At 39.5% G+C, this 26,817-nt stretch overlaps 1 protein-coding gene across 1 annotated transcript; it reads right to left on the bottom strand.

Moving 5' to 3' along the window:
* Positions 1 to 444: 444 nt before the first annotated feature.
* RDH10 (retinol dehydrogenase 10) lies at positions 445 to 26,661 on the bottom strand. Its single transcript, XM_038126859.1, has 6 exons — positions 26,086 to 26,661; positions 25,372 to 25,610; positions 5,675 to 5,773; positions 4,222 to 4,367; positions 3,790 to 3,921; positions 445 to 1,846 (listed from the first exon to the last, which is right to left on the bottom strand). Exons 1-6 carry the CDS (start codon positions 26,375 to 26,377, stop codon positions 1,723 to 1,725), a joined length of 1,032 nt encoding a protein of 343 aa, XP_037982787.1. The 5' UTR covers positions 26,378 to 26,661; the 3' UTR covers positions 445 to 1,722.
* Between the last annotated feature and the right edge of the window lie 156 nt (positions 26,662 to 26,817).

The raw sequence follows: 26,817 nt of genomic DNA, 5'->3' as shown, positions 1-26,817 counted from the left end.
AAAATTTTCTTCTACTTTCAATTAGTTTCTAAACAGAGTTAGTTAACAACACCGTTCTTGACACAGATACCAATTTTTTATTTTATATGTGTGTTATGTATGTATATGCAGTAATAACTACAGCTGTACTGAAACTACATTTACTTTCAACTCACTGAAATTGCATCCACACCAGATAATTTTTTAAACACCAAAATTAATACTCTTCATAACCTCTTGAACCAGCTCCTTCATCAGTGAGTTTAGAAGACAAAATTGTCAGCTCCTGAAGCTCAATTTCACAGTACCTACTGATAGCCTTCAGAGATTACACTGTAAACCGTGTAGCTGACAAAGTGGATATAGGAGTTGAGCTATAAATATTTGATCAGTGTTAACACCAAAGAGTTGTGCAACAAGTAGTTTGTGTTAGTTCAGTTTTTAAAGGAAACATTCCAATCACCGTTTTAAGGAAAAGGTGGCTCACTTTAATAACCACAGGCATTGGTCACTATTTAACAAGACATTCTAAAAAAAGTAATCACAATTTTTCTGATAGTAGTTTACAAGTGGATGGTATACATTAAGATACAGAGGTAGAATTTCACTTTTACAATGCTTCACTAATACAGATTACCAAATTCAAGGCACAAAATTGTTCGCTTTACAAAAAATACTGTAAAAATGTCATTTGCTGTTCTATAACGTGAGTACAACTCAAAAAAAATCTTTACACCCTTTCATATTCTGAATGTAGAGTTGCATCAGGCATTATTCTATTTTTCCTTTGCTAATAATTGGCATATGACCAGCACTTACATAAACAGTTTGTATCTCAGCTGAGTTGCTTTGTCTTTTAGGCACAAGTCCAGTTAGAGAATTCAACACAACAGTTTCCTTGGGGGGTGGGGGAACTCTGTCAGAAGTAAGAATGAGGAAGAAGAAATGAAACATGTAGTCCATAATAGTAAATTGGACTCTGACATATAGAAGGAAATGGAACAGAGCATATTTCAAATTAAGTCAACTTGGAAAAAAAGTCAAATTAAATCACTGACTGCATTCCTAAAAAAAACCAGATGCCCAGTACAAGTTTGCTTTGACAGTATGTAAGACATTCATTTGCCTTTGAATTGGCAGAGATTTACAAATTTCTTTTCATCTTTGTTTAAATAGAACACACACAGTTGCAACAAAAGAGAATTACACCACAATTTGGCCATGTGTCCTTTAGAAAACGTGGGTGAACGAGTGAAGAGATGCATTCAGAAACTGTCCTTGAATTTGCTATAAGATCACAAGCAGTAGCTTAAATTGCAAGATTTCTCTCCCTTCCTAAGCAACGTAAGGAAAGCCAAACCATTTCTGAAGCATTCCATCTTCTGGCTGGAGACAGCTCTTAGAAGCCTTAGCAGACTAAGGAAGAGATATCACACAGTGCATCCCTACAACAAGTAGTGTGACTAGTTTACTGTACATACAGTGATATTCTAAAGGACAATGGTGGCAGCTACATTGTAAATTCATTTGAGTTACCTATCACATTTCCCAAGTACTCTAGTCAGTTTTATTTACAGTATATAAAAATCCATTGATTTTTAGAGTTCAATACACAGGTTTAGGACCCAAGAGAATGCCACAGTAAGATGTTGACATTTGCATCTATTAGATGCAAGTGCACTTTGCAATTCAGTCATGTAACATTATTGCATTCACCTATAAATGTTAGTCCATCCAAAACTGTTAAATTCCATTTTTCGCTTCGTTGTTGTTTGTAGCCTGTTTCCGTTGAGCGATGAAAGGATACATACACTTGTCTGCTCCCAAAAATCGATACATGCATACCACTGCTTCAAATGGCAGAATACTGGGAAAAAGAGGTTATGGATTTGTTAGAAGACAGCATAAAACAAAACCTCTGCTTACATGCACTTGTAGGTATATGTACTTACATGCACTATGCACTTGGTCCCCTTAAAAACAATATAATACCTATTACTTATTACCTACTCTTCTTAAAAGACTTAGGGGGTTTTTATTTCACAGGGATACTTTCAGGGAGAATTTAAATTCCTGAGTCCCAATCATGCAGGCAAGCAGAAAGGAGAAAGAAGGTGTTTATTCACATGTGTCCATCTTAGACCAGATTTTCTGTTTCTTCACAAGCAGTGTGATAACTTGCTTTAAAGAACAGGGGGGATGGGGGGGGCAAGGGCATCACAGAGCTTGGTAAAAGCAAAGCATCTGCTAAAAGCCACATCAGCAGAGGTCATCAGACATTTAAGATATTCTTTAATGTGGGATTAGTGTTAGTTAATGCCATTCTTTGATCACCAGATGTCTAACAACCTTGATTTATATTCTAAGCTCAATCATCCATCCTCAAGAAGAAAGGTCCAAAGTAAAGAGAGCAATTTCCTCCAGATAAAATTCCAAAAGGTGATTATGTGATGGATACCTGGCTACAGATCCTCTCCTTGTTCTCACATGAACAAAATTCTGTTTTTATTTCAAGTGTAATACTCAGGAGCTCTAGTGAAGGAATAAAATGGGATTCCTCAGGCCCTGGGAATAGCAGCAGGCACTTGTTCAGTGGCAAGCAGTACAATTCCAGCCATCAGGAGTAATGACCACTGAAGCCCCAAGAAGTAGATGTCACTGGTACAGGTGTCTCCAGTGCCAGCAGTACTGCTTGTGCAGTGACTGGAGGGCCTTTGATCTAAAGGCTGCTGCCTGGGGCACAGATTATGCAGAAGCTTTGATCTCCCTGTTGGAAGCTGAAGTGTTGAACCAAGAAAACCCAAAGGGCTTTTGATGTGGCTGTTGCTGCTGTAAGGCACTGCTTGTGCTGGAAGCACTGAAGCACCATCTGAGCTTCTGGGTGAAGGAGTTACTTCTTAAATATACTGACAGTGGCCTTCATTTGGTGTCAGAATAGACACATACATCTCTCTTCCAGGAAAGAGGGGAGCAGTGAATATAGCTCTGTTTTTTGGTGAGCCTGTCCACCAAGAGACACTTGAGCCAGAGGAGAATAACCACCTTGTAAGTGGAATAAAAACACCAAGGTGCTCAGTTTCAACAAAAACACCAAGGTGCTCAGTTTCAACCATCACTTGCAGAAAGAAAATACTACAATGCTGTATTTTATAGGTTCTTCCCACACACTACAGATTTAAAACAAAACACAGACTGTGAAGCTGTTCTCCATAAACTAGAATTCAAGTGATATCACAGGAATTGAAGCAGATCCTGTATTATCCAGCATCCCTGAAATGTAAATCTGGTTACAGATTAAAACAGTTTTCATTCTAAAACTGCAGTGTGTTAGAATGAAAGACGTAATTCCTTTAAATAGACTTTTTGTCAAACTTAGACTCTGAAAATTAGTTCTGAAAGTACCAATTTTCAGTTTATCTACCATATCTGTGCAAGTTCTGAAGAATCTGCAGGTAGGAAGGGCATCCTCACATGCTTGTCCTAGAAACAAGCAGCTAGAGATTCCTCTGCTGATAGCTGCCTCATGCCCCATTCCTAAAGAGGAACTCAAACAGTGGAATTAAAAGTCTGTTAAAAAGAAAATAGGAATCCAAGGAGGATGGAAGATACAAGAAGGTTAAAACAAAGATGCATAGATACACAGGACCACAGTTAGCAACCTACAAGCTTGCAAGCCAAGACAGACTCATGAATTCTAGCAAAATGGCACCTATGGCCTGTGTGGGTGGGAGGGTGTTTGTATCATGAAACTGGATATGCTCCTGTATTTTGTGGATCCCACTGTCAAATAACTGGCACTTCAGCCCTTACCTTTTCATGAAGGTGACCATATACATGAGGCGAGGTGTGCAGATCATTGGCTGGTCTGTAAGGATGGCTCTCATAGCCTGTTTCACACAGTATTCAGGTTTCAAGGGTGGAAGGAAAGGCTCAATTTCTTTTCTGGAACATTTGATTCGGACAGATTAATATGATACCCAAAGGACCACAGACCCCAGTGAACAGTGCATTAACTCAATTTCTTTGGAACTTTTTTAGAGTCACTGTTAAGTTACAAAGACTATAGCTCAAAACTTACATTGTCTGTGTACAAAAGGACAGAAGATAGTGAATTCAAAAAGGCTTCTGAGTCTAACACTAACATATACTAAAGCAGATATAATATTTTTATGGTAACACTTGAGTTACCTTTAAATACTTTTATGGCACTACAAGCACAGAGCAGAAGAAGATTCTACTCACCTGATCCTGCACCCTCTAAACATTCCTGTATCTACAAGATAAGGGCAGACTAAAGTAGTTTTGATTCCATCCTTTTCAGCAGCCTTCAATTCATGGCTCAAAGACTCATGGAAGCCTACAGCTCCAAATTTACTGGCGCAATAATCCTGTATTGGCAATGAACGAAGCAGGGAAAAAAACAAAAGGGACAGATATGAATGATGTTCAAAGCCAGCATACCTGAGGTGATTCTGCACAGATTTTCAAAGCAACAACAAAAGATGCCCACTGAATAGAGCATCACATCAACTCATTTATCACTTTACTTCTGAGGTAATTAGCACAGAATCATGAAAGCAGGAAAGCTGAATGTAGGAGTATATAACCTTGGATTCAAGTCTTTGAATCAGGCAGGCTCATATGATAAGTTACTCCAATTACCAGTTTGCTTAATAATAAATGGTGCAACAAAGGACTGAGATACCTAATACTACCTCGGGTCAGATTTGAAAAGGCTTGAAGAGATAGCAGGGCATAGGTGTAAAAATCTTAAAAGTGCTATTTTTAAGGTTAGTTTCAACAGAAGATACAATCAAGATTTGAGTTTTTCTATGAGATGCACAAAAACCCTACTGCTGGCTATGCAATTATTTTTTATTGTAGCTGAACTTAGTGTGTTTTCAGTTGGATGTGTCCATCTCTGTTGGTGGTCACACCCAGTCTAGGAAATTCCTTGTAGCTTTCTCAAGACAGTAAACACTCTAAAAAGCCCTAAGTTACACCATCTTCATTCATTTATGTTATGAAACACTGCAGTTTAAGGTCCTGGATTGAGCCTTACCTATATGCAAAGAAGCCTATGCTTATGGGGTAATATGACCACTATTATTTTAGACACCTTAATTAATTTTCACCAACTGAATGCTTTTTGTTCACATTTGCATTTATACTAATGACTTAAAAAAAATGACAAGCTCTAGTCCTAACTTATTTCATGCACCAGACAACTCTCACAAACTGGAGTTCTCAAACACCTGCTAATGAAGCAGGTGAGTCATATATTCTAGAACATTTGCAGTCATTTCCTCACAGAAACAAGAAACATTACTTTTGAAAGCCCTTGCCTTTGGCTTCAAGCTTAGCACTGAAGATCTGGCCAGAAACAGGCTGAATGGCTCCTTTCAAATTCCTACGTTTATCGGGTAACTCAAAGATGACCTGGCATGCTGAAGGCCCCAGCCATCCTAGGATTTTGCTCTAGAGTGCCAACTCCACCATCCAAGTAAATGAATGCAATGCCTGCCCAAGTCCTGTGGCTCCCACTCACAGGGAGCCATGTGTTGATAAAGTACTCAGCACCATAATCTACAAATATCTTTGAAGATTTGACCTTATTATCAGCTAGAGGAAGTATTTTTAAAAGTTATCTTTGGCAAAAAGTACCAAATTTTTGGTTCATTATAGTTTAACAAACCTCCACTCCAGCAGTACTGAATAGCCCCAAGGAACTTGCAACTGTCACAATGTGTCCATGGTTCATTTCCAGCATCTTGGGAAGGAATGCTTTAGTGGTCTACAAAAAGAAAACAACAAAAAACAAAGTACATATAAGCAACATAAAGAAAAAAACCACTTCATGAACGAGTTACATTAGCAATGAGTTCTCAGAAACTCTCAGTTTATCATCAAGAATATAGAAATACAATCATTTTACAGGTTTTGAACTTGAGTTGGTCAAAAATGCTAACAGAAAACCTACAGCTTGTTTGTGAATCCAGAGAGCAAGGCAGCAAGGATTATATCTGCAGAAATCCTAAGGTTAAAAGATCAATTGAGCTCAGACATGTTTATTTTTCCCAAAGAGACTAGTTATCAGAAGGAGATAATTTGACCTTAAAATGGAAGCCACATTTTTTAAAGACAGAAAACTAAATGCAAAGTGTTTACTTACACCATCCAGCACATCTCTTTTGAGAACAGTACCAATTATCAATTCTAATTATTGACAGTGGTTTTTAACTTAGAAATTGCTAATTTTATCCAAGTAACTTATTGCCTATGGAATTTTATATTAAAAGAAATACTACAGGTGGAGTTTCTGCTGTTGTTACTTTTTACTTAGAGCAAACATCTTAGTTTAAATTACTTCCCATCTTGATTAGTATCCATAGCATTGCTATAGCTAAAAAGACAAGATATACATTTGTGTTACTAATTCCGTAAAAGTTTAAAAATAAACTCAAAGCAAGTCTCAAGATGAAACTTTAATTTTAACCTCCGATTTTTATATTTTGATTATAACAAAGTTTGTTTCTGTTAAAAAACCTGAGTCAGAGTTAACACCTTTTAAAAAATTAAGTTTTAAGCAACACACATTGAAGGTACTTGCTGGAAGATCGCCCCTACCAGAATGCCTTTCTTTGTCATCTCTTTTCTGAAGCTGACTCAACACCTCCCATTTTAAATAAGTATTAAGCAGGGCACCATATTTACAACAAAAATTAAAGAAGTAGTAAAATGGTATTTGTAGTTATGATGTACTTCAGCTTTTAGGGTGTCAGTGTACTATACGAGATCACTTCTAAATTGCCCAAGAACTTCAGACAATGCTTTTTAATCACAAACATGTCTAGTTGATATGTTAATCTATTAGTGACAGAGCTACTAATCTATTCCAACTCACTCAGTACCATGAATGCTTTATCCTCCCAAAAATCAACTCTTCCCATGTAATTTGTATCCAAACTCAGAGCACACAAATGCCCCTTAAGTATTTCCTACTTGCTTAATTGTTGATCTGAGTCTTGTCAGCTGCATTCTTAAAAAGACATGCAAACTACAGCTGAATCCATCTAATTCCATTCTTATGCTGTCTGCATTTTCCAATCACAGACGTCAGGACAGTTTTGCTCTAATGATTTTCACATGTTCTTGTACAACATTTTTGCCTGCAGGTGTTAAATGACTAATCCAGACCTCCTAACACCATACAAAAGAGTGTTTTCACTGGACAGCTGGCAGATGATAGAAGATTAACAGACCTCCTGACTCCTTGCCTTTTCTACTGTTGATTCATACAACTCCTAGATTCTGTCATAACTACATAACTAACCTAATTATAAGAAATAATCTGAGAGCAAGCTGCCTTGCATTTGTTTCTTTCCTCATGGCATGAATCTCTAAACCTCTTACACAGAGCCTCGGACAAGAATTCAGTTTGCTGTTAAACTAATCTGTGCCAGGCACACAAAGTTTCAGCCTCTCGTCCCATGTTGCATGGCAACAAAGCCGAGTCATCATCGGGCATGGCCACCCGAAAAAGAGGCTTTGCTTGGATGGCACTGAAGTTTTACAGAGTGTTCTTTATTCGCAGCCTGCCTTGCACACTGCAACACCAACGATGTGTATGCCAACCCTGACCCTCCGTGCTATCCCTGTATGACACCCATGCTCCCAGCTCAGTCCTGCTAAACAATTTACTCCACTCCTGAACATTTGTCAGCTCCATCAGCAGTTTCCACTTTTGTCTCAGCTATCTGTCCACATCACATTGGAATGACTGACTGCCACCTCACATTGCCAGGAAGCTTGATAAGACAGTCTGAAGCTCCGGCTGCAAACCACAGCAACTACAGAAAAGGGGCCATGAAGTTTGCCTTGGGGTAGAGAAAGAAGGGAAAGGAGTAGCAACAGATTTCTTTCCTACCACTTTCAAGGCATGAGTCAGTATTGTCTTCCAAGAGATGAACAGGCAAGTGCATGAAGCTATTATCTTTGCTATGGCACTGCTTTTTCTTCTTTGTTTTTTTTTTGTTGTTTTTAATATGGGGAACTATAGCTATGTGTCTGTGTCTCTGTTTAGCTTGACTGAGAAAGAGAATTTTCAAAGTCATATATGTGTGCATAGATGTATATATATACGCAACATAACCAGACTAGTAAATTTCAGAAAGCCCATTCAACTATTCTATACTATGTCAAAGCATAAAGATTATAAAAATTTTTCATATATATAAAAAAGTTTTCAGAGCTTGTGGCTAAAGTAACCCATGTTCAACCAGATGAAATTGGCACATGACAAATACAGCTTGTTGAGGACACTTTTGGGTGACGTCTTCAGCATCTCAAGTGCAGACTCGAACAACTCCCAGCAGCAGAACTACAGTCATTTCATGTAAGTCATCTCTTAAAAGCCATTTATGGCTAAACTGGAAAAAAACCACAGCTCCTCTGCTTTAAAGACAATTAGAAATTCATGGAAATCTTTGCATGGGACCTCAGTGTTCTGAGACAGCCTGTTCAGAGCAAGCCCTATACTTTGTCATGGCACATTATCCCAAAAATCCACTTAAAATCTGAAGCTGAGGGGGTGTATAAAGATAGCATAACTATCATATGTAGAAAACTTAACAGTCAACTATCAGCATCTCCATTAAAGGATGTTAGAGAAAGTCATCTCGATTGCTGCCATCCTCCAGCCATCTGCAGCAGCTGGGAGTCAGCACTTGAAAACAAGCACTGTCAGAGGCAGACACACCCTACCGGGGGATGCATTTCCAGGCTCAGAGTAAATGCTTGCCCACTGCTCCTCCCAACCTCCTCTCGCTGGGAAAAACAATCCCAAAGTGAAGTTATTCTTTCGTGGTATAAGCAATCCCCAAATAAATCAGTGCTCTTACTGAGCTTCTGGCACCACACACGTCCTTGATCAAAGCAACTTCCTCCATACTCTGATTCCCAGTTTTTCTACCCGTTACATAAACCAGATCAACCTAGTTTCTTGTTTCTAGTTTCTTTCAGCTTCAACTACATCTGCCTACCAGACCTGAAGTCTTCTGTGTGCTTGTTGTGCTGCTGACAAACTAGTTAAGAGTTTGACTGGTTTCGGGCAAGATGCCTCCTGGGTGGCCTTCCCATCTGGAGTTTGTCTGAACAGGTACACAGACCACATTAGTTTTCTGAGGTGATGCACGGACATGCTAATCCTCCATTAAAAAAAAAAAAATTAGAAGACACCAAGCAAAAGATGGGTTTTGTCCATGGCATTAGAGGTCATGAACCAGGCCCCCAAAATAATTCAAATCAAGTCAAGTGGTTTAATCGAACTATCTGCCTTCTGGTTTGATCCTCAAAGCTTCAGTTTTACCTCTCACAGCTGCACAGGAAGACATTTAACCAAAACATAGAAGTATTTAAAGTCAGAGCTGGGTCATTTATTCATTACAAACACACCACAGTTTTCAACACTGAAGAGAAACCAGTAAGTAGAATATAGAGGATGAAAAGAATTGTGATGCATCAGGGCAAACAGTCAGGGAAATTATGCAGTGTTCACCATCGAGAAATGCAAGTTAAGCATCTTCTTCACCCAAAATTAACTTTTTTTAAGGGAAAAGAAAACCCAACAAAAATCAAAAGCAAAAAGCAAACACCAAAAGCATAGTGAGAACAATAATTTTCTAATCTGCAGTATACTTTAGATAGATAGAAACTAGGTAGGAGAGACAGAAAATATAAAGCTGTTATGAACAGAGTAAAGCTAGTTTTTTCAAACTAGTTTAGCCTTTAAGTTTTTTGGAACCTAGAGATCAATTTCTAATCTTCTGAGCATGTTCCTCTATGGTTTTGAATATACCAATAAGACCAAACTATTCCCAGTAGCTGTAACCAAACTTCTATGTCATGTGCACACAGCTTAAATGACTTATTTCTCACAAGTGTGAAACTGAACAAGCATTTACATGTCACTTCATAGCTTTCGTAATCTGTTCTCAACATTTTGGTTTACGGCAAATTAACTTCTAACAGTCTAGCACTTCTTCCCTCCCCTTCCCCAAATTCTTTAGTTCCATTCTTAATGAAACAAAACTCCAAAGATTGTGAAACACAAAGAGCAGCACAGCTGCAATGTCAAGACAAATTAGTCTAAATACAGCAAATGAGAATATGAAGAAATACTCTGTTTGGGAAAGTGATTTTTTTAATTAAATTTTGGATTAATTATTTTTAAAGAAGAAAGCAAGCATCCACAGAAAACAATGTTAGCTGTATGCAGCTCAGAACAATGGATACTGAATGCAGAGAGCACACCAAAGTAGAAAAGTATGTGCTGCCTCATGTTTAGAGAGTTGCCTTTATAGCAAAGAAAGAAATAAACAGGTATCAACACATAAGGTCTTTTAAGTTTCTCTTTTTCAATACATTTCTTCATACTTTCTACCTTGCCTCAACAGCCTTTCTAAACTATTTTAATGGCATAAACAAGCTGTATTACTGTAAGGTTGAAGTACCCTTACGCCAAAGTCTGTGCCAAAGCTCATTTTCCATACAGCTCCTTCAGGTAAGGAGCATGGTTATTCTTTTGAGGCTTATCAAAAGAGGTGAGTTTTCACATCACTAGTTATACACAACAGTGGTGTACTGCTATAACAGAGGAAACATTTTCTCCCAAGCCACAGCTATTCCTGACAGCCAGAGCAACTGCCTAACAGCCCAAATGAGTGCACTTTTGGGTAAAAGTATTGTTTCATCTTCATATTAAAAACCAGTCAGGCAAATCCAAGAAGCAAAACTGGTGTGGTTAGGCAAGGACTCACATCCAGATATCTCTGGGAACTAAGGTACCAGAGACCATAGCAGTCTGCTGCCACACATTTGCTAATTTGTTAGTTCAGCTAACAGTGACAAGAAAAGCTTTTAATCTAAAATACACGTTATATCCTCCTTCTCCTTTAGCATGGACATACAATCTTCTTTTCTTCCCATTCTTCTTCACAGCCTACAGCACAGCACGCTGCAAGTTCTCTTGCTCCTGTGCATGACAGCATGTGGACACTCCACCCTAGAACCAAACAGAGATTTCCACATGCCCCAGTTTCTTGTTCCATTCCAGTAATTGAGAAGAAATGCACTAAGGTCCGACAAAAGAGCACCTCTAATTTTTCTGCAGTCTTACCTACAGTAGGTTTGTCCAAACTATGTGGTATTGCACTAATGCACCACTATATATATTGAAAGGGAAATGAAGGTGCCTGAAAGGCAGAAAACCCCCATGGCAAGCTTACCAGTAAACACACTAAAGTTATTTTCAGCTACAATCATATAGCCCAACTTATTTCAGAAGACAGCCACTTTACATACAGTTTATAAACACAGGCTAAAACTTCACTTACAGGATTACAGGGGAAATCATCACCAAATGGCTTAAGAAAAGGCCTTGAAAATATACCCTAGAACTTTTTCATAGGAGGATTTATCAAAGTTAGGCAATGTAATATCCAAAATACTTTCTCACACACCAAAGTATGAAGTTGCAAGCCTGCCTTTAATAATTTACTTTCTTTCTAGCTTTTTTATTTGGTTCCAAAGAGAACTGAGAATAATTACTTGTCATTTGCAGGATCATCTCAATTACTTTTCCCATATAGCCTCCACATCCTTCCTGAATTACCCCTCTACAAGCATCTCTGAAATGTTAGCTTAAGGTGGGAATAGTAACCGCACTATGACTACATGACAATACCAAGTAGTGAGCTGAAGACTAGAGAGAACATGCGATACAAAGGATGTGGCTCTGACAGTAACAGGCTGAATACAGCAGGCAGACAGAAGTCTACAACTACTGTTGACCTTGCTAACACAAGGGACCAAAGCTGTACTTTAAAGGACCTCAGATGTCTCTACTGACTGTTTTCAAGAACTGCTGGGCCCCTTCTGGATAATTAGCTACTGTCTAAGTAAATATTTGAATAGCTGTGGAAATTAGAACTATTTTTGTTCTTTGGTTTCCATTCAGAAGAAACGATAATGAACTATAGGTCAGAATTACACAGTCTTCCTAGAGTAATGAATTAAAAAATAAAGTCACATTTCTCTGAATTTTTATAGGACTACCCAGATCCTTTTGAAGCAAAAAGGATCAGGAGTTTTGCATTAAAAGCAGAATAGGAAAATATTCATGGATTGTCCTCAAGTGTGCCTTGCACAGACCCTGCATTCAGAACAAAAAAGCTAGATCTTCCAATATTTCATCTCAAAAGAAGTCCCTTTGTTATTTATCTCCTGGCAGGCAACACAACCTTTAAGTTCTCACTGAAGGTTTATTTGTCCTTCACAAAAAACCCCACTGTTTTGGGGCCACGGGGATTCCTTTAATATTGAAGTGCACCAGCAGTTAATGCTTAACATTCATGCACAGTAATAATGCTACAACTACCACGCAACCGGAAGCCAACGAAAGAACATGACAGACTTAAACTAAAGTCTATAATGATGATGCGTAACACAAAAGCAAAGCCACACATACACTCCCCAATACCTTGGATAGCCTACATTAGCAGACAGAGATAAAGCTACTCAATTTAAGAAGTGAAGGTAATAAAATAAATACCCTTAAGATGCTAAGTCCCAAACGAAAAGAAGCATCAATTAATTTAAAACATTTTTTAATTTACTGAGAAATACTTTTCTTCTCTCCCAACTCTGCATGAAATACTGCATTGAGGTACATGAAGTCTTAGATCAGTGAAAACATAAGCTATTATTTGATTCACTTGGTTTATAATTTATTATTAATTTATGGAAGTAATTTTCTCTCCCTCAGGACCAATGTACATACATAAAATCCCCCATTTCTCAACAAACATATCAAATCAGCTGAAAACATTAAAGTTGTACAAAACAAGGTTAAATCCTATTTCTGGAAGTTTGTAAATGGGTTTGTTAGTAGCAATAAGCATCTGTCACAGCATTTGCAGAAAAGTATTCTACAGTCCACATTTACATTACTACATTGCTTAGCATTCGTATTGTTTAGGGTTCAGTTCCACAATTTCTCCAGTTTTCAGAGCCAATAGTCACCACTTTTCCTATGAAGAGTTTAGTTATCATAGTGGTTCCTCTTTTACATGGAGCTAACTCATGTTGAGTTTATCACACAAAAGCTGAAACTGAATTAAATAGTTTCCTTAATCAGAACTTAGTGCCACAAAGCTGTTTACAATGGGCAGACAGTAAAGATAAGATAAGTAATGCTATTAAACAACAACAAAAAAAGCACACAGGAAACTAATACCACTAGTTATCTCTCAAACATTAATCATTGATTTCCACTCTTTACTACTAGAACTAATTATGCTCTGCCTAGGGCAACTGAACATTGCCTGACTAAATTGCCTTTTGTATAGTTAACAAGGCTTAGTTGAAAAAGGCTGTGTCTACTGAGAGAAGGATATGAAAAATGCTTAGGGAAGGACATTGCAACAGAAACTTTTATTACTTTGCCTTGTCACATCACTACATTGTCTTCCCCTCTTTCCTTATAAGGACTTAATTTCCTGTGATCTTACTCCACACTGGGGCAGAAAACTTTGTTCTCCCTCTCATCTAAAGTGTAGGCTAAGTGTTCAAGAACACTACCTAAGTAATACAATTCTGACTTCAGAAACTTGCCTCTTGAGCATCAAGGTGGAAAAGGTGTCACCGTAAGCTTTATGGTGCTCTGCTGCTAATCAGACTTGAAGGTCTCTTCAGTCAAGCTTTTCTGCACTCCCCACCACTTCACCAAACTAGATTTTGTGTGCACCATAACACAGAGCAGGGGTTTAGGTACATAGAACACTGAAAAGTAGCCCTAATTTCTCCTAAAGAACACTTTTTACATCTGTTTAGGAGTCACTACTATATATAGTCTCTGGGCATGAAGAAATTGAGCTATCCAAGCTGAACTACCCTTGTTATCACTATATCAGCAAATGGAATTCGGAGCCTTTGTGTTATTCATATGCAGTCTCCACCTTTCCACTCCCAAGAACTTGCATATTTTTTTCTTCCAAAGAGATTTTAAATTCACAATTTTTTAAATGATTTCCATCCTCAGATGACAGGCCTGTTCTGCAAAGTGTCCAATCTTTCTAATGTCTATATGCTGCCAGTCATTTTTGTGCAAACATCTAATTGCCTTTAAAGGACATGCATATACCTATACAAAACCATAAATGCACACTGACTAGTCCATGTCCACCTGTACTTGCTGATATTGTTTGGCTGATGTGTAAGTGCTTCCTATGTATGCAGCAGTACACATAACTGCTTCAGTCACTGATCATATATTTGGACTACTTCCCTCCAGAGTCTGCAAGTCTTTGATTTCATATGGCTATGACAAACAAAGCACATTCTCACAGGTTGCCCAGAGGGGTGGTGAAAATCTCCACGCTTAGAGGGATTAGAAAGCTGTTTGGCCACAAGCCTGGGCAACTGGCTCTGGGTGGCCCAGCTTGAGCAGGGGAGGTGGACCTGATGACCTTCAGAGGCCACTTCCCACCTCAGCCATTCTGTGATTCTCAACTTAAGTACACTAATTCCCTGTTTAACAGCCCATTCCCTCTTTCTCCCACAGAGGAAGAAGTTCATAAACCAGCAGAGACCTTGCACTCTTCGTCACTGTGTTAACTGCAAGTTTATCAACGATGAATCTTAACTAACTGGAAAGGACGCCAACCTCTGCTACATCTCTCCTGTATCTCTCTGACAAGACCTCTTGCCTGCAATAAATTATCTTGATCTGAAACAGTATCTGTTCTACTTCCATTTCTCCTTAGGTCTCAAGCCCCTTCTGCTGGAGGGAGGGCCCAATGAAGCAGTGCAGAGCACCCAGCTGAATTTCTTGAGGAAATAACATTTTTAAGCCAAGTTCAGCACATACATGTACCATACTGTTTTAAAAAACTAATGTCCCCCTGGCTATCAGTAACTACACTACCATGCCAGCTTCTTCAGGACATTCTGAGCCCTCACAAACAATTTTTTGCACTTTGAATTTTAATAGTTTTAAAGCTTGGTCAGAGCAGTCCAAACATATTGGATTCTTGACAGCTAGCAATGAACAGTGAAAAAGAGTATCTCTGCTTAAGTCATGTAAAAGTGCAAAACAAATTGCCAATGATGTTTGTTGTAAATGCAAAAGTAATCTAAAAGATGAGACTGAATAATAGAGGTGACACGGCATAGTAAGAGGGCTGTTGGAGGCCCAGCTATGTGTTTAATCCACCTTACATATAAAACAAAAAAGTCTAGACCAAAGTGGAACAATTGTATACCTGCAGACAGCACAATTTTAGGGCATAACTAAGCATGAAAACTGAAGGTTTCAGAGTCCTCATTTAGACAAGCTAATATTTAGTCTCCGTAAATATTAATCTCATTCTACTCTCAGACTATCATAGCTATCCAACCACAATTACTATTCATTTAAATGAAGTATTACACAGTTGGCAGCCACTGAAAAGTAAAATGCATCTTAGAAAGTGAACCCTTCCGCTCAAATCTGCCAGGTCAGTACTTGAGCTTTCTATATAGCCATGACTAACAAAGAGCTCCAATGTGGCTGTGACAGCACAGATACACTCCTGCAAATTCAGGAATTTAAATTACAGTATGAGTAGGTAGCAGCACCAACCTTGTATTCTTCCACAGGCAGATCTATCAGTAAAGATGTCCTAAAAATAGGGTTATTCAAGTGTCAAATTTAAAATTACTTTAGTGTTTTCTACTCAAGTAAAACAGGAAGTTAACACTTGCCTACTCCCTTCCACAAAAGGTGGCTTAAGCCCTGCTGAAGTCAAGCAACTAGAAATTCTACTTTGTTTATATACTGACAAATGGCTGTGTCAAACGATTTGTAGCGTTTCAGGGCTATGTTGACATTAGTGTAACAAACACATTAGTTCCTCACCTTCATTAGCACAAGTTTGCAGCAAATGTCCAACCATTTGGAGAGCAGTTATTTATTGCCAGCTATTTGATAATCTTGACAAAAATGAAAACATGCTCCTATGAGTTTGCGAAAAATCCACATAACAAATTCATTTTAGAAAAAACTATTAGATAAGAGCTCAGAATATTTTGTTCAGTGAACAAGAACAGAATCCAACTTTTAAATCCACATTTTTCTCCAGCTTGCCATAAGCTTAGTCATCTTCTGGACTATTTAGTAAAGCTTGGTATTTTAGTCTACAGGTTTCCAAAACATTACTAGAGAACAGTACTGTCAGAAGCACTTACGGAAAATATGAAGTCATCATTCATATTTTGTGATTTATGTACCAGGCTTTTTAAGAAGTGCCTAAGCAGAAAGGGACTGCCATATTTTATAGATACCTTAAGGCCAGTACCTCTGTAACAATGCAATTCCTAGAGTACTTGCACACAGAGGAAAGCTGAATCACTTTACTCATCCTGCCCAACTCAGGCCCCAAGTCATTGTTTTGAATCATTTCCTTCATAACAAGGAAAGTGATTATGCTACAACTGAGTATCTCACAAGAGGAACAAGACTAGAATGAAAGTTTCTCTTTCTACATAGCAGTCTTACTTAGTGGAAACAGAAAACAAGGGAAGATGAGATTTAACTAGAGATTTAACTTCAGTGTTTCTTCAGGAAACAGTAAGACCCTAAAGACTATGACTTCTTGCAAAGTAACTCACTGAACAAGAAGCAACATTTCTAAAATCCATGAAGCTTTTAGGTTTTTAAAAACCCAGGTGTTTATGTTTCATACTTCGCCCCACCCTTCCACAAAAGGGTGTACAGAAAATAAATAGTCTCAGCAGATAAATTTTTGCTTCATAAGCCAACAAAGGATAAAATGATCAAAAGACTCCAGCTAATACGGTGACTAAACCAGCAACTAATGCAATTTTCAAAGATTCTGCTTGCACAGACATTTTAAACAAACATCAAACTACTCACTTTCTTGGGGGGTGAGTCTTCAGAGAGTGAAATACTTCCTTTGCCTGTCTGTGGAAACTATGCTTATTTCCCACAAGCTGAAACATGGCTCCAGCCTGGTTTTTTTTCTACATTCTGTGTTAGTAAAACTGATTTCCAGAGAAGTCAAACAGTGCAGTAGGCACAAAGATCACAGCAATCATAGTATTGTTTCAAGGTAAATAAGCCAAAGCTGTTAACACAACATTACTTGATGTGTACAGAAAACTAGCTTACCTTTATCTAAGGGTTTTTAACAGCTGTAATTAAAATACTGCCATCTCTTTTGAAGTCAAGTCATTATATTCAGCCTGTTATGCCAGAAGAGGATTTGTTATGGCCTGGAATCATTTATGACTACTTAATTATTTAGAGGATGTAAATCCTACTCAAAAAAAAAAGTCCAAGAATGAGGTTTCACTAGGATAATCACAGAGGCCCTGTTCAGCTATGTGGTTTTAGCCTATTCCTCTTCACCATTTCCCCCACACATTGGCTACTCCAAGTCTGAAATGCTGATGAGGTGATTCTAGCCTTCAAACTGAAAAATGAATCAGCTTGGGCAAGAAAATTAGCAGCTTTCCTCCCTGCCCTGCAGACAACTTAGTGAGCTGAACCAGCTCACTCTAACATCAACTGAATATAAAAACTAGTGCAAGGTAAGATACAGATTCAAGGGAAGGTCCCACAAGACAGACTGCCACCATTAAGCTGCCTTGTAGTTTCATCCTAGATCAACAAGAATTTTGGACAAGTTACTTTTAAACACACACTCGTGAGCTTTTTCAAAACAATGCTGAAAAGGGGAGTGCTCGAGAAACTGTCACACAAGTTCAAACAGATGGTAGAAGCAACCAGCACCAGGGCACATTTAGGTGCAGAATTCAACAGCCAAACAAACTTGAATTTCAAAAGGCTCACACTAAGTCAGTCACCTCAGCTCCGCAGCTGTTCCAGCATATCTTGGCCTACCATGCCCTCCCATCCCAGTTGTGGTAACTCACTCATGTCAAGTGTTAATTTGACTGACATATAAATCATTTTACTAACATAATTATTTACAAGAACTGTGTTCATTCAAAAGTGTAAGTACAGATGTAAATCTTCCCCCATTTGTGACATATCTGCTTTCAAACTAAACCCTCAACCCCCAAGATTCTATTAATCTCAAAGTCTATGCCTACTCACCTATATCGTAACTGCATTTTGAAAGACTGAAAGACTCTAATTTCTAGCAGATGAAGACATCAAAGACCACAGGTAAAAGCACATAGCATCACATGCAAATCAGCTTCAGTTTGCCTCTGCAGAAAGACATCTGCCATTTTTCACAAAAGACAGAGGGGTATCGGTAACTCAGTTTTACCATCAGTGTCAATAGCCAGAAACCTCAAAGGTCAAAGGGAGCAAGGCTTATCAAGTGAGTGATGCACTGGCTTTTACATACAGAGAATTGTGGAAAGATTTAGTACTAGACTACATAACAAAATCCTTTCCTCCCGGCAGAAAAACCTCGGAAGCTAAATCAAAGCCTGAGAAGCATTGGGAGAGAGTAATAGTTCACAGCTGATAAGGATAAAAGTAGAAAAGATTTAAGAAGTGCAGTGCTAAAATGACAGAGATGGTGCTAGAAAACATAACATACATCTTTCCTCAGCCTGTCTAGTCATAGTAATTGATAACACTGAGAACTATGAAAAAGGATTGCTTACCCACACAGATCAGTTAAGAAAGGTCTTAGACAGTGTTGCAAACACTGGGTAAGCAGGACACTTGGCTGCAAGTTTTCTCCACCACTGAGCACACGAACACAGCTGTCTTCTCCAATTCTGCTACAGTCACTTGGTTATTACAGAAAGTTAACAACATAATGACACAAAATTAACTTAGCCAGTTTTCATAAAATAAAGGTGGATGTTACCTGTAGGTGGAAGAATCTGGAACTTTAAACTCCATTGCCCTCCTAACCTCTACAGGACAAGAAAGGCATACACACAGCCTTTTAGATGAGTATTTCACTGAAACATTGAAGAGCTGCTCTCTCCACTTGTAGCAAGGTTAGGCATCACACTGGCAAAGACCATTGTCACATTCAAGGTTTTCCTGTCTCCCCATATCCTTCTCAAGTAACTGCATTACTGCAGACCAAATCCAGGTCAGAGGTTTTTGCTTATTCAGCTGACCTACTGTGTTCCATAAGAAGGAGGAATATAACCATAACACTGATCACTCATCCAGGACCATGCTTTCAGAGAAGATTAGCAATCCCAAAAACATTCACAGTTTGCTGACAAGTCTCCAAGCCTCAGAAAAAGTCACAGGAGACTAGAGAGTGAGATTATCCCAAGTGCCTTACCTCTGCAAGCTGTACTGCAACTCCAACTTCATTTTAGATTGATGTAGAAATGCAAGCCACTTAATTATTAATATTTCAGATATGTTTCAAGTAGTCTTGGCATGGTCTCTTCAGGACAACTTTCCCTTACCTTAAGTGAACTTTCACAATGCTTTTCTGAGAAACATTACAGTTTTCACCTAAATTCTTCAAGCTTAATAAGTTTAGTGAATGGAAGTAAATGGCTGATCACACCTTGTGCTACCACCTTGGACACCAATCAACAGGCAACAAACAATCCATGGGCCACAATCTGAGAATCTCTATTTTCTGTTCCTTGAGACTTTAAGATCTGTTCGCCTTTCAAATAGTGCAGCAACTTAAATTCCAAAGTATGTCTGAGAGAACTTATCACAAAAGCTTAGGTGTAACTGAAGTAGTTCAAGGAAAACATTATGGAAGGTCAGTTTAGAGCTGTTAATGGACTGAAATGAAAACCAAACACTTTACATCATCAGTGAGAGGGGAGGAAAATGCACAAATTCAGCTGTCAGGTGAACAAAAGAAGTCAGCATTCTCCATCACACAAGGAAGATGCTCTAACACAGAAAGTATATGTAGGAAGGCTGGTGTTGTAACACATTCAAAAAATCTTCACTGTGATTTTCCCACAGCCCTGAGTGTCGCTAACTAACCAAGAGTGCTGTAATTTATTCTGCTCACACTCCTTGATACGTAACTACTTATTTATCATCAAGATACAGTAGACAAGTACCAGGACAGAACAGACTCAATAGCCCTTAGGGACTCGAGCTGAGAAACACGTGGAACAACTACAGTTTGGTGGGCAGCACTGTGGAATCCCAATTATAGATGCTCAAACTCATGATTCCCACACAAGGCAAATGAAGAGGCGTTTTGCATAAGACTAAGACCTACCTAGCACTCCATCCCTACAACACTCAGTTATGTGTGTTGCCTCTTCAGATGAGTGCATTGCTGAAAGCTTCATTTTTATCCTCTTCCATTACTATTCTGAAACTGGTGTAAGATTGGTGCTATGCTCAAAGGTCAGACATACAGGCACCTGATTAAAGGGTCTGGGTTGGTGTCTGCATCAAAAAAGAAAACTTAAAAAAAAACCAAATGAAAAACATGAATGCTTTTTAAGCGATCACTGTAAACTAAAACATGATTACAAAGCTAAGATACAGATAAACACAAATTGCAAGATACAGGATATAAAATTAAAGACTGCATGACGGTAACTGACAACTGTGCTTGACACAATGCTAGTCCTTGTAGACCATAAAGTAAACCCATGAAGAAAGATCTGAACCAGTAGCATTGTGCCCACTTTAACTCCAGAAATGTATCTCCACCCTTTATTTTCCAAAACTTGTGCTAAGCACACTGCTTTATAAAATGGGAAAGTGCAGTTTTCTAGGGTCTGCATCTGGAAGATAGTATTTTCTCATTTGATAGATTCCCTCTATTTTTTTAAGAAATGAACCCAAAACCATATGAACAGCAGAACCATACCAAAGCACTTATAAGTTTTAAGTATGACTAATACGACTATTTCCATAGCTAAAAGTATGATTGCTTTTTCCTTCATACTCAGTACCCAGCATGCTACCACAGTATATGAAACACATGTGCTGTCCAGGGTAATTTACTGGTGGCAATGAGTTGGAATAATTGTGCAAGGAAGAGCTAGTTTTGATGATACTTTTTGGATCACATACAAATGTTTTGCTTGAACTTGATCCGGCTCATTTTTCAAATAAAAAAGTCAAGAACATGTAGATTAAACTTTGTAAGTGAACTTGAGTATCTTTGGGTACATCATCATTAAAAAGAAAATAAAAATTCAAGCTAACGTCACTCAGCTGAAATACTAAATATAGCTGGGTGGCCTGTTAGTGGAATATTCTGTCTATATTTGACCATCAGTGCTAGAATCCTAAATTTGATAGCAAAAATGAAAAATCATGCCAACAGGCCAAAAGACTTAACAGGGTATAGCTTCAAATTTCATAAGCTGCATTTTCTTCCATAGAAGATTCCATGTGTACACTATGTGTAATACTTCTGTATTTGAACTAAAACTATGGGCATAAGTGAGCTCTGACACCAAGGAGCTTGAAAAAGAAGACAACAATACATGAATATTGATACATTATAGGTAACTATAGCCCCTCCAAGGCTTTAGCAATCCTATCAGTCTAATGAGACTGATAAGTACAGCAGCTGCATCAATGGGTATTTGATTTAGTAACCCTGCATTAACCATCTTCTCAAGGCATATTTAAATTTTAGAGGTTTTCATGAATGCCCTAAATACCTGAGTACTGTTTCTCTCTCTAATCAGTATTTATCTCCCCCCACCAATGTCAGGCCACCTGAAAATTACTTCAATTCCTACAGAGATGCCAGCATATCTTCAAAAAATCAAGCAGCTGTAGATAAAACGAAAAAAAAAAAAACAAAAAAAAAACAAAAAAACAAAAACAAACAAAAAAAAAAAAACAAAAAACAAAAAAAAAAAAAAAAAAAAAAAAAAACAAAAAACAAAACTATCCAGGCTAAGAAAGCAGTACACAAGTCTTTAAACTCTGGGCCCTAGTCTCTCTCTATATGGATTTTTTTTTTTTAATATGACAGAGCTGGAGCAGAATGCTTTTGCTTCCCCCTTATGGTAAGTTGAAGAGAACTCTAGGAGGAAAGCTTTAAGCTGAAATATTTGGAGCATCCACATGACAGGGAAACAGATCACTGATCTCTTGGAGCTGAATACTGAAGACCAGCTGTACAGAAGGATCTTCATGTCACAGAATTTCAGAAGCTGCTCATCACCCTGCACTGGCCCTTCCCCAGCAACCAAAACTAGAAGAATTGCCCAGGTATTATAGTGATGTCCAATATTAATATTTACCTTATCCAGCAATAGATTGTTTTTCCAGAAGAAGTGTTAGAGTAGACCCTCAAATTGTCCCAAAATTAACAGTTTGTAGTTTTATTCTATATGGTGCCATCCTCTACACCACAGTATTTTTGATACTTAAGCTTTATTGTAAAGCTACAGCAAAACAGTCCACTTCCTATATTTACTAAAATCTGATTTAGCAACAGCTTTAAGTTATATTGTAACAACATTTTTGAAATTTGAATCCTGACACAAAGAAAATTTCCTAGTCTGTAGAAATTCAGTTCTAATAATTGACAAGTGCAGCCAAGTAAGTTATTATTCCTGCAACAGACTGGCAGGAAAGATAGTGTTACACTCCTGCTACAATTTTATGCATCTGCAAATTACAGTAAACCAGAGCTGGTTTATTTCAAACCAGGAATGGATTTTGTCCCTATGTTTTCAATATCAGAAGCATTCAAGTTATCACAGCATGAAATAACAGGTTTTTAATACTGCAGTGGATTTTATGCTGTGGAAATTGCTACATGATGCAGTGGTGACATTTTTATATAGAACACTCATAGGAAGGATTACACAAATCATGCATGTCAGCAAAATGGAAAGCATCTGTTTAGGCTGTTGCATGCTGCTAAGGCTCTCTCGACTGCCAGTTTGTGATATGGTACACAGCCCAGTTGGAGTCACAACAGCAAAACGGTGACAGATTCTCATGTCACTGCCTACTGCAGAAGTTGGGCAGCCTTCCGATGGTAGCTGCTAACAAAAGCAAGATCAGATCACCTGCATTCTGCATGGAGAGCAGGCAATTAATCTGATGTCAAATGTTTCAATGGACAGGACTAGAGCCTTATTTTCAGTTTTTATATAGAAACACATCAAGGCTTGATTAATGATCAAGGGATGAAAAAGAATTTCCCCCGAACCACATTAAAAAAAAAACACACAACACACCAAAACCCCAGAAAGTACAGACACTTAACTACTGAAGCAATATTACATGCAAGATCCATGTCTTTACAAAATCCATTTACAGTTTTTTGGACTAAACACCCTCCAAGAATACTTAAAAGCCTACATAATGCTCCAGAGTATTAGCTTTGCTTTTGGACCACCAGTTTAGCTGACACGGAAAAGACTAGCTGTATAAGACTTCACACATCTAGACACATTGTTCTATTTAAGTCAGCATTGACTTGCATCAAAAAAGTTGGCTTCAAATCAGCTGATTCAGATGATATCTCATGAATTAAGTAGTATTACTTTCAACAGAAGTCCACCCACTATTGGTCAAGCCAATCTTTTCTGGGACCATGAAGGGGAATACAAGGAAAAGAGCTTTGCCAACAGAAAAAAAAAAAAAGAAAAGAAAAAGAAAAGCAAAGCAGGACACAGAATCTACAGGAAGTTTACATACGAACAGATCCTCAATTAAATCTAAAGGGTGTTGACTACTCCTTTAAAACTTAAGCCAAAATCTCAAGTTCCGCAGTCCAGACATAGCTATACCTTCTTGGAATATTTTTTTTTAAGCCACTTTACACTAGCATTTAGAGATAGATGAATGGAACTGTTATGGAAACCCAATCATAGCAATACTAGAATCTAAGTTTAGTTTTCTATTACTGTAAGAGACTCAGAACACACAGAGTGCTTTAAAAAGGTCTCTGAAAGTGTTATTTATAAGTGTATGACTTAGGGCTGAAGGAAGAACAGCTGGAGAATTTAGGATCCTCCCATATTTTAACTCATGGTGATGTCATAATTTAGAGTTCTTGGAAACTGTCAATTCAACATTTAAGCCACATCAATAACAGTCATTAAATCTACTACACATCTCTATTGGCTTAAGCACCAATTTAACTTTCATTAAGGGGAACAGGCAGAACTCTTAATTACAAAAAGCCACATAAGCATTCTCAGAACCTCTCAGATTGCTCTAAAATATATACTTTGAGACTTTAAAAGAGCTTCTAAACATACTATCTCCTGTGCACTCTCTGCAAGCTTTACAATACATTGGAAAGAGACTGCTCTGCCATTAAGTGTTTCACAGTGCAGATTTGAAGGGGCTCCTTTAGGGTTATGAAACAGCATTTCATTTCCATGTTAAAAAGTTGTCTTGGGAGGGCCTTCTAAGTTTTGAAGATGAGGGCACTTAATAAAATTGTATTATGAAAAGGTAAGATCAGTCAAAGAAGGTTTAAGTCGAAGTATATTATGGATTGCCTAATCCTTTCATTGTTATGCAAGTGTATTTCATAACCTTATTTGAGGAATCAAAGAACAGTTTTACTAATACTAACAATGGTCTCAGTCTGACAGCTAATGCTAACCCAAGTGTACATCATGCCCTCCTTCAACACTCCAATTTATGTAACTCCACACCACTATGGGTCTAAAAATAAACCACATGGGAAAACAAGGTTTAGATGGACAAAAAGAATAAGACCACATACTTGTTCTCCTTAATTAGCACCTGCCAGTTGTGGAGACAGTACCATCCCAGAAACCACAGTTAAGATTTTCCTACTTCTACAGGCAGCCTCCAGAGAAAGCTATGAAGATAAATATGCAGGGTTCCTGAAAAAGTGTTCCTGGCTTGATTTCTTGAGAAATCTTTTTTGCCTTTCCTCCCAGCCTTCAAAAGGAACAATTTGCCTCCAAGGCAATTCAAACAACATTTTCAGCAAGGGTTTTAAAGATTTTTTTCCTCCAGAAATGTGCAAGTTTGCTATTGTAATCATCATTAAAACAGTGTATTAAAGTTGCTAATGTGCTGGCAAAAGAGTATGCGAGGAAAGAAGCCATTTATTAACAGTAACAACCTTTAAGCAGATTCAGAGATTATTGCTTGTAAAGGATTTAATATCCAAAGCTACAGAAATGGCCACAAGACTTAGAACTCTGGATTCTAGGAGGATACAGCTGATTTAAAAACTATTTGCTAACAATCTTAATACCAGCATCCCTGTTAAACAGAACCGTCATCTCGCAACAAAAAATATCCAAAGCAGTGATCCTACAAGTGAAAAACAACAAGTGCAAACCTCAAGGAGACAGGAGTTCTGCAACAGCAGTTCATTTCCCAAAATTAATTACTAAAAAGGGCAGCAAAAAAGAGTTTATAGTTACCCAGAAGTGTGCGTGACAGTTAACCATCATGGTCCTCTCAATAAGCTCATCAGGACACTCCAGAAGATGGTGCCCGGAGACCACACCAGCATTGTTAACCAGGACAGACACCTCGCCAACCTCCTTGCGGACCCTCTCAGCTGTCAAGTAGACATTCTCTCTTTTGCCCACATCACAGGTGTACGTGTAAACCTGCAAGTTGCAATGGGGCAGCACATCTTTCTCTCCATCTCCAGCCACTAGAAAACACAGATAAGAAAACAGAAGGGGGGGGGGGGGGGGCAATAAAGTTCTTGCTCATATTTTGACATTCAAACAAGCAGTTAAAGCAGAAACAGCAAATACAATTTCAAACCACCAAAACTTCTATTTACTTTGGTGTCATTGCAGTACACCAGGAGTCAGCTATTTACTGTCGCTGCTACGTGTTTCAGGAAAAGCTGCAGGTTTTAAAGCAGCTGCTGGACTCTGAGGCTCCGCGAAGCAGGTCTGCGCTCACCGCGGCGGGCACAGGGCCGGCTCTGGCTGGCAAAAGCGCCGTCGGGGCGTCTGATACTCCTGAGCCCGGCAGTCTCCAGCCCGGAGCCGCTCTCAGGGCCCGCCGCAGGTGAGCGCTGCTCCGGGCTGGACCGGCCGGGCGCGCAGCCCCGGCTCCCTCTGCCCCGGGCCGGGCAGGTGAGCGGCGGGGACAGCGCGGGGAGCCCCGCCGCTTACCTCCGGGGGCAGCAGCGGCCGCCTCCTCGGCCATCTCCCGGTAGATGTGCCGCACCATGCCCGCCGTTTCCTCGTTGCTCTGCGTGTTGATGTCCCACAGCACCAGAAGCGCCCGGCGCCGGGCGAACTCCAGGGCGAAGAGGCGGCCCAGGCCGCTGCCCGCCCCGGTGATCAGGCACACCTGCCCCGCCACACTTTTCTCTTTGGGCCGCACCAGCCACTTGGCCGCGGCCAGCACGAATGCCCACAGCACTCGGAAAGTCACCACGAAGAACTCCAGCAGGATGTTCATGCTGCCGGACCGCGGGGCCGGTGGCACGGAGCCTCCTCGCCGCCCGACTCCCCGACCTGGAGCCGCCGCTGCCCGGGACCGCCCGCCGCGGGCAGGCACCGAGGGAGGCTCCGCTCTCGGGGGTCCCGCTGCCGAGCTCCCCCACTCCGTGCCGCTCGCCCTCGCAGCCCCACGCGCAGTTACACACGCCAAACACGGAGCCCGGGCACGGTAATGCCTCCCTGCCTGCCCGCCACCTCCCTGTCCTGCCCCGTCGCGCCCGCGGCCCCGCTACTGGCAGTGAACATCTTGCTCGCTCGGCCCCTCTATATAGGGCGGACCGGGCGGCCGAGCCCCTCCCCCGGGCCGGCCCATCCCGCCCCGCATTCCCGGGACCCCCCGCCCCCGCCCCGCTCCGCCCCGCCGCCGGGGGAGGTCCCCGACGGGAACGGGGACGGGAC

This window comes from Motacilla alba, chromosome 2 (assembly GCF_015832195.1).
Source record: "Motacilla alba alba isolate MOTALB_02 chromosome 2, Motacilla_alba_V1.0_pri, whole genome shotgun sequence".
NCBI classification, from domain to species: Eukaryota; Metazoa; Chordata; class Aves; order Passeriformes; family Motacillidae; genus Motacilla; species Motacilla alba.
Note: the sequence above shows the minus strand (reverse complement) of the source record. Positions and strands in the feature narration are given on the sequence as shown.